Source organism: Capsicum annuum, chromosome 6 (assembly GCF_002878395.1).
Source record: "Capsicum annuum cultivar UCD-10X-F1 chromosome 6, UCD10Xv1.1, whole genome shotgun sequence".
NCBI classification, from domain to species: domain Eukaryota; kingdom Viridiplantae; phylum Streptophyta; class Magnoliopsida; order Solanales; family Solanaceae; genus Capsicum; species Capsicum annuum.
In genome coordinates, this window is record NC_061116.1 from 225,361,877 (window position 1) to 225,369,700 (window position 7,824).

General features: G+C 35.7%; 1 protein-coding gene across 3 annotated transcripts; it reads right to left on the minus strand.

Moving 5' to 3' along the window:
• Positions 1–3,144: 3,144 nt before the first annotated feature.
• Positions 3,145–7,397, minus strand: LOC107875369 (uncharacterized CRM domain-containing protein At3g25440, chloroplastic). 3 transcript variants are annotated; one of them, XM_016722067.2, is made up of 4 exons: positions 7,035–7,397; positions 6,068–6,389; positions 4,377–4,784; positions 3,145–4,282 (listed from the first exon to the last, which is right to left on the minus strand). In XM_016722067.2, the coding sequence occupies exons 1-4, from the start codon at positions 7,151–7,153 to the stop codon at positions 3,743–3,745; spliced, it is 1,389 nt and encodes a 462-aa protein (XP_016577553.2). In that variant the 5' UTR covers positions 7,154–7,397; the 3' UTR covers positions 3,145–3,742. The 3 variants fall into 3 exon arrangements, with proteins under 3 accessions (XP_016577553.2, XP_047270155.1, XP_047270156.1); XM_047414199.1 differs by having other exon boundaries at positions 6,068–6,386; positions 7,035–7,393; XM_047414200.1 differs by having other exon boundaries at positions 6,068–6,372; positions 7,035–7,174.
• Between the last annotated feature and the right edge of the window lie 427 nt (positions 7,398–7,824).

Consider the following 7,824-nt stretch of genomic DNA (forward strand, 5'->3'; position numbering starts at 1 on the left):
AAAATATCAATTACGGATTCTATAAAACTCAGTAGATCTAATTCAAATTTTATATTTATCTTAAAAATTATTATGTATTTATAAATTATTAAAAAAATAAAATTTAATAAAAGGGCAACTCGGTGCACTAAAGCTATCGTTTTCACGATCTTCGAAGAAGGACCTACTACAAGGGTGTATCGTGCACAGTCTTACCTTGCATTTATACACGAAAAGCGAATTGTAACTTCAAATAATTAAAATTTAAAATTCATAAATTTCAAATTATTGTGTGGGTTCCACTAAGCAACGTGTTTATTTGTGATTTGCAATCTGAAAGGAAAGCGATGTGTACAATTAATTAAGGGGAAAAGAGGAGCAAATGGCCTACTTGCCTAAAACGTACCAAAATCTGCTATCAATAAAATAATTTAAAAATACTATTGAGTAGCTAGGAACTGATTCTAGTTTTAAATTTATACAACACCAATAACAAACCCAGCGTATTCCACACAGTGAGATCTGAAAAGGGTAAGATATACGCAATCAATACTACTATCTCCGGAGAAGTAGAAAGGTTGTTTCCGATAGACCCCCGCTCAAGATAAAGAATAATAAACAAATCCGTAATAAAGCATGGGATAAGATGACAAGACATAAATACGCTACCCCCAAGGAGAAATAAACAAGAAATATTAAAGAAATTCGTAATAAAGCCCGCAACAAGTTGATCTAACAAGAATAATACACCTACAAAGTAATGCCCTACCCCAACGATTCAAACTGGCACTAGCCTTCTATCCTAATTCGCGTCCTCCAGATCTTTCTTTCTAGGGTCATGTCCTCGGTGAGCTGTAACTGCTCTATATCCCACCTGACCACCTTTCTCCAATATTTCTTCGGTCTACCCCTACCCCGCCCAAAATCATCTAACGCTAGTCTCTCACACCTACGAATCGGGGCATCCGTGTCTCTTCTCATCACGTGACCGAACCATCTCAATCAGATTTCCCGCATCTTATCCTCTATCGAAGTCACTCCAACCTTTTCCCGAATAGTCTCATTCCCAACTTTATCATCCTTAGTAAGCCCACGCATCCAACGCAACATCCGTATTTCCGCCACCCCTCAATTTTTGAATGTGAGAGTTCTTGACTGGCCAACACTTCGCTCCATATAATATGGTCGAACGGACTGTCACCCTGTAGAATTTGCCTTTAAGCTTGGGCGGCACCTTCTTATCATACAACACTCCCAAGGCGAGCTTCCACTTCATTTATCCCGCCTCAATACGGTGGGAGACATCCTCGTCAATCTCACCATTCCACTGAATCATGGCCCCAAGATACTTGACATTATCCCTCTTACAAATCACCTGGGAATCCAACCTAACAACTACCTCGTTTTCCTGCCTCAAGTCATCAAACTTACATTTCAAATATTCTGTCTTGCTCCTACTCAACCTGAACCCCTTAGACTTAAGGGTCTGTCTCCACACCTCTAATTTAGCATTCATACCTCCCCTCATCTCATCGATCAAAACTACATCATCTGCCAAAAGCATACAACAAGGCAATTTTAAATTTATAGTTAAAGCGAATTCAATAGCTTTTACTTATAAATTTAAAATTATGTACTTATACCGTTGTAAATTTAAATTAGAAAAAAAAAATATATATATTTAAACTTTGGAGAAATTTACTGTAATACACTTTAACTTTATGGAGATCTTATGATCCTCTTAGATTATTTTTTACTGTATTTTTGTGGCATATATTTGTTTATTTGGATCACTTTAAATTTTTACGTGCTCAATACGCATAATCATGCAGTGATCTAATAAATAAACATATGCCACAAAAATATGATAACAATAATCTAAAAAATCATAGGATACCCTCAAAATTGAGGCGTGTTTCAATAAATTTCGATAAAGTTTATATTGTAATAAAAATTCAATGTAATTACTAACTTGCACGCACTTCGAGTATTCTTAATACTACCGTAGTGCTACTAACTTTGTAGGGTAAATAAGAAACGAAAACATGTGAGAGCTGAATTTTATATCCAATTGAATTGTAACCATTTAGATTTTCTCTGTTTCACCTACCGCACCGTTGATTCTCTCTCATTTTTTTATTTTAAGTTGCACGTTGAAGATTCTCTATTCAGCAGGGGAAGCAAACTGTTAGGACTCGTGTGCCCATAAAAAGTAATTTTAAGAAAAATTAGTACTAATTTTAAATTATAATGGGTAAAGTATAACCAGTCTATACTATGTAATACTTCCTTCGTTTCAGAATAAATAAATTATTGAGATATTTATTGGTGTTTCAAAATAAGTGAATCATTGAATCTTTTTCCAAATTTATCTTTGTGATTTGACAATCAATTAACTTTTGAAAAAGATTACAACGTCAGCTTTTTTTTTTTTGTGGTAAAAATGAAAAGTTGTGTTAAATTTATGTATTTAATGCTTTTTTCTTAATATATGTGCCAAAATCCAACAATTCATTTATTATGAAACTGAGGGAGTACTAATTTAAAATTATAACAATAATAGATGAAAAGGGTAAAGTATACACAATCTATACTACATAAATACTCCCTCCATTTCGGAATAAGTGAATTGTTGGGGTATTTCAAAATAAATGAATCATTGAATTTTTTTCTAAATTTATCCTTATGATTTGACAACCAATTAACTTTTTGAAAATATATTATAAGGTTAGTTTTTTCTTTTTTTGGGGTAAAAATGAAAAATTGTATTAAATTTATGTCTTTAATATTTTTTTTTTCTTAATCTGTGTATCAAAATTCAATAATTCATTTATTATAAAATAGAGGAAGTATATGTTTGGAAGTTGTATATACGTACATTAAAAAAGCATAAACACCATTACAAATATCCTTTATAAAAAGTAAAACCAAACACAACTCTATGTCAATTCCATAAATTTCAAATATTTTGGAATCTATGGCCAAAATGCCTAGAACTATCTGCTCAATATCAAATTTGAATCCACAATTTCAGAAGTGTGGTGATTTTAGTGCTAAAAATCTTAAAGATGGAACTCAATAAAATCAAATCCTGAATCCACCTCGGATCCTATTCATATGACAAGCTATACACTAATTATTCAATAAGATCTGAATAACCCAAAGCAGCATGAAGAAACATTTTCTTACCAATAGCATGAAGAAACATTTTCTTACAAATGTTCTTTCTTTTGACATACTAAACACAGTTGAGAAAAACAAAAGAAATGACCATCATCAACTTCATACTACATACATTCTTCAAAACAATAAACATTGGTTAAGCCCGTGTAATCTCACAAGCAGAGCCTTACACTCAATAGCAGAGCTTGAGGAGGGTAGTGTGTACGTAGACAATATCCCTACTTTGGTCAGTCTTAACCAAACCATTGTAATTTATTATAGTCACGACCTTAGTCCAGATTGCTAATGTTGTAATCGTCTTTGTTCAGCAAAACAACTTTGTCACGTGTGCTCCTCTACCACACTCTGTTGTCTGGCCTCTCGTTGAAGACCAGTTAACAGCTGTGACTGCACATTTTCGCCACTTCAGTCACAAGAGTTCTTTTGACAGGGACGAGAACTGAACCACAATGATGAACGTGGATAAAATTGCTACTTCTCGCCTGCTGCAAACTGTTGACTATAACAGGCCCACCATGGCATCATCCCTCTCGTTTAGACAAACCTCGTTTGGAACTTTTGCTAACGAATGGACCACTTTTCATCTCCTCCGTTTCTTCAAAAGTGATGCAGCTTGCACAATCATCCTATCAACCTCATCAAGACCTGGTGTGTCGACATCTTTATCTGGTGATTTCTCTTTCCTCGAGTTAGAAGATATTTGACGCAAATGCTCCTCGAAATCCTGTGCGTCTCCATTGCTTTGCACTGGAAACTTTTCAAACACATCCAAATAAAGTGGTTCTTCAGCCTTCTCTTCATGCTCTTCCTCAGAGTCTGTCTCGAAAATATCTGAAAGATCTTCAGAATCTGAGCATATATCTGTATCTACCGTGGAATCATTTTCCTCACCCTGTTCTTCATTTTCAACCATTATCTGTTTGAGTTTATCAGATGCCTCAATTTGCTGGTCTGAACGGCATTCAGGGCTAAAATTCTCAAAGCCAATCTCTTGATTTTTGTTAGGAGCATCAGTTTTGTTTTCAGCTTGCGACCGAAGCAGCTCAAGATCTTGCTCCAGCCGTGGAATGTATCTCTCCACAGCTCTGAGGGAATCTCTGTATTTAGATTTATCTAAGGCCTGCATACAAAGGGAAATAATAACAAACATAAGAGCGCGAAGTGAGGGTCCACATAATGGCATACACAAAAATTAGTAGACAGAGTAAGAGAACCTTTTTCCTGGAAAGTGTACTTCTTGGAGACATTATCTCAGTTGGTGGTTGAGAGTAATTCTTTCCCCTGTACATTATAATGGTATCATCATCCTGGATGTCAAGAACAATTCCACCACTTAATCTAGCAAGCTCTACAGCAATTTCCTTAACCTCCTTAGGAGAAAACGTTTTCACCACCACTTTCAGAGTTTGGTGCTTCTTCCAATGCAGATGCATATTAAGGATCACACCCTGGTATATTCCACGTCTTCCGACTGGCACATAATTCTTGCACTTCTCCCCCATTTTCAGGAAGTAGAAGTGTTCTTCTGGTGTCAATATTTCTGGGTCATGGGTAGCTTCCACTTGCTCCTTAGGCTCAACCTTTCGAAGAGCTTCAACAAGTCTCTCCTCTTTTTTCCGTGCCTAGAAAGATAAATTTTTTTAATCCCTAAGTACTTCAATTGTATTTGAGAGTAGACATTAAGTACAACAACAACACCATACCTAGTGTAATCCCACAAAGTGGGGTCCGGGGAGGTTAGAGCATACGCAGAGCTTACCCCTACCTTGGAGATAGAGAGGCTGTTTCAGATAGACCCTCAGCTCAAGGACAAAACAGTCCAAAGCAGTTCAGAAAAAGAAATAACGGAAGTGAAGAAGCAGAGTAGACATTTAAGTAGGTGGCACAAACCATCCATAACTGTGTTGGATCCTATAATTGCCATGAAGTAATTATCAAACAATGATTTACTCTTTAGCATCTCTTGGCAAGTAAATAGGTCAAGAAACTTGAGTCACAACAAACAGTACTAGATTTGCAAATGACACCAAAACCAGCACAACTGAGATATCCTTTTGACATGACTAGGTTGATACTGACAGTCCATTAACAACAACCTCATACATAGGAACACATAATTTCTAGGTTCAGAAATGGCAAGGGTAATACTTTCAGGAAACAAAAGATTAGAACTGGCATATTTAGATAACTAGTCCTTCCTCACAAACCTTATTAAGGGTAAAGTATATAAACCAAAAGACCCACATTCTCTTGGAAGAAATGCAGATTTAACTAAAAACAGGAAAAAGTATAACCAAAAGATCTAGAAGATACTAACTAGTTAGGATCAAAGCTTATTTGATCTTACACTTACATTAGATCAATATTTGTTAAGACATTCTTCTTAGGCATGTGATATACTTGAATGTCAGTGCAGGGGATTATAATGAGTATTGGATTGAAATGATGCCGGATACAGTGAAATAGACATGAATATTCATCTAGCCGACCTTAATTAGGTTGAGATTGAGGTATAGCTTATTGATTGATTTGAAGAAACCGAACATTCTAAGACAATTTCAAAGGGAGATGTCAAACAAAAGAGAATGGTACTTCAAACAAATTGAATCCACCAAAATCAGTGCAGCATAAGTACTTCAAACCTATGTTGCTCAGACTCTCCAAAAATGTTGCCACACGCATGTCGGATCCTCCAACAATATACTATTTTGGAGGATCTGACACATGCTATCAGCATTTTTGAAGAGTCCGAGCAACATAGCTTCAAACATCATCATTTTATTTTTATAACCGTGGAGTTCCATGGGGTATCTACCTCTCGTCAGCATAGGTACCGGGTTACTTCAAACATCATCTTATAAAACCTCCACTAGACTAAATAAATATGCCACAAGAAAAACATTACCTTCCTCAATTTGAAAAGGATTTTTTCTTCAGCCGTCATTCTTTGGAACTCTTTTTTCTTCTTCCACCTGAAGAACTTCAACCATTTCACAACCGCTCTTTTACCCTTCAATTTCTTCCTCTTGATTTTATCTTCTTTAAACTCACCGGAACTCTCTGCAACAACATCATTCCCACCACCATTTGATGTTTCCCCAGCTTTGCTAGCCGTGCAGAAATACTGACCCGAATTTACTAATCCAAGATCACATTTTTGTCCAATAAAGCGTGGCCTAACTGTGACTCTTCCCTCAAAAACCTTGCATACTGCATTAAAGAGACTACTATATCATGAGATTAGCACAACTACTCCTTCAAACCATGCACTTAGCAGTGTAAATGCATGCTGTGGGCAGAAACAGATTCAAAATTTTAATAGCCTGTCAAACAGATTCAAAAGTACTTTTTAAAAACTTGTCCAAACACTAATTGCAGCTAAAAATTTCTTAAATTTATTAGCCAAAAGCAAACTGCTTCTCACCAAAATTACTTTTGAAAAAGTCATTTTTAAAAAATAAACTGATTTTACTAGCTTGGCCAACCAGACTATAAGTAATTTAGCACAAAATTCTACTATTATAACCTGTTTGGCCAAACTTATTTTTCTCCAAAAGTACTAATTTTTATGTGAGAAAATACACATAACACTTCTAAAAAGCTTAAGCAAACACTAATTGCTGCTCAAAAGTGTTTTTAAAATTGAAAAGCTAAACATAAACTGCTTCTCGCCAATATTACTTTTTTAAAACCACCATTGAAGCACTTTCCAAAATAAGCTTATTTTAGAAACTTGCCAAACAGTCCATTACCCACTACATCCACTAATTTTTTATTTTTTATTGGTAACCATGGGTTAAAATTGAAGAAAATATAAACTAGAGAAGAACATAGTTGCCTTCACCATTCATTAGTTTTGAGAGAAATAGTACCTGTTTTGCTGGGGAAAGGAACGGGCTATAGCCGGTTGAAAAATGACGCGGCAGCAGAAGAGTTGTCGGAGCTGCCGTGATTTGCAGAGATTCGCCGGAAAGAAACCTCGCCGGAGCATTTTTCATACACTTTGTGGTCGTCGACGGGGAACTAGTTTCCCGGAAAGCTAAATTGATTACTAAAGCAGCCAGGCTTTCTGAAAGGTGATAATGGGCTTGGGCTTATATGGTCTTTTTGGAAGGCAGGCCCAAACCATCACTTGTGGTCTTTGCACAAATAGCCATATTTAGCTCTGTAATTGATAAATAGCCATTAATTGTTATATTTTCTTCACTGCCCTTCTTCTCTTTTCTTACTTACTTTGATTTGTTGTACTTGAAGGAAAACCTTGAAGTGACTGGTAAAGTTGTTGTCATGAGACTAGAAGCTTACAGGTTCAAGCTTTCCTTATACAAAATGTAAGGTGAGACTGCGTACTTTGTAGTCGAATCCTTCTTTGGGCCATGCACATATCGGAAGCTTAGTGCACCGAGCTGTCTTTTTTTTTTTTTTTTTTTACATTTGTTATACTTGAATCGGAATCCTCCACAAATAGTCTCTCTACCTTCACGATATAATGATACACTTTGAATACACTTTATCATGTGAAACTCTAGGGACTTGAAAGTTGAAACTTCATGACAACATTATTTTTCAAAAATAGGGTCAAAAGGTGGGGAATATTATTTCTATTTATCTTTTGCACGTTATTAACTGGAGTAGAAAACGTACTATTTGGATAATAATATT

Bases quoted from the DNA above. Each gene is read 5' to 3' on its own strand.
- LOC107875369 (XM_016722067.2), bottom strand. From the start codon at position 7,153: ATGCTCCGGCGAGGTTTCTTTCCGGCGAATCTCTGCAAATCACGGCAG. The intron at 6,390-7,034 runs GTACTATTTCTC...CTCATGATATAG, and splicing joins TCCTTTCCCCAGCAAAACAG to TAGTCTCTTTAATGCAGTAT. The intron at 4,785-6,067 runs GTAATGTTTTTC...TTATCTTTCTAG, and splicing joins TCCTTTTCAAATTGAGGAAG to GCACGGAAAAAAGAGGAGAG.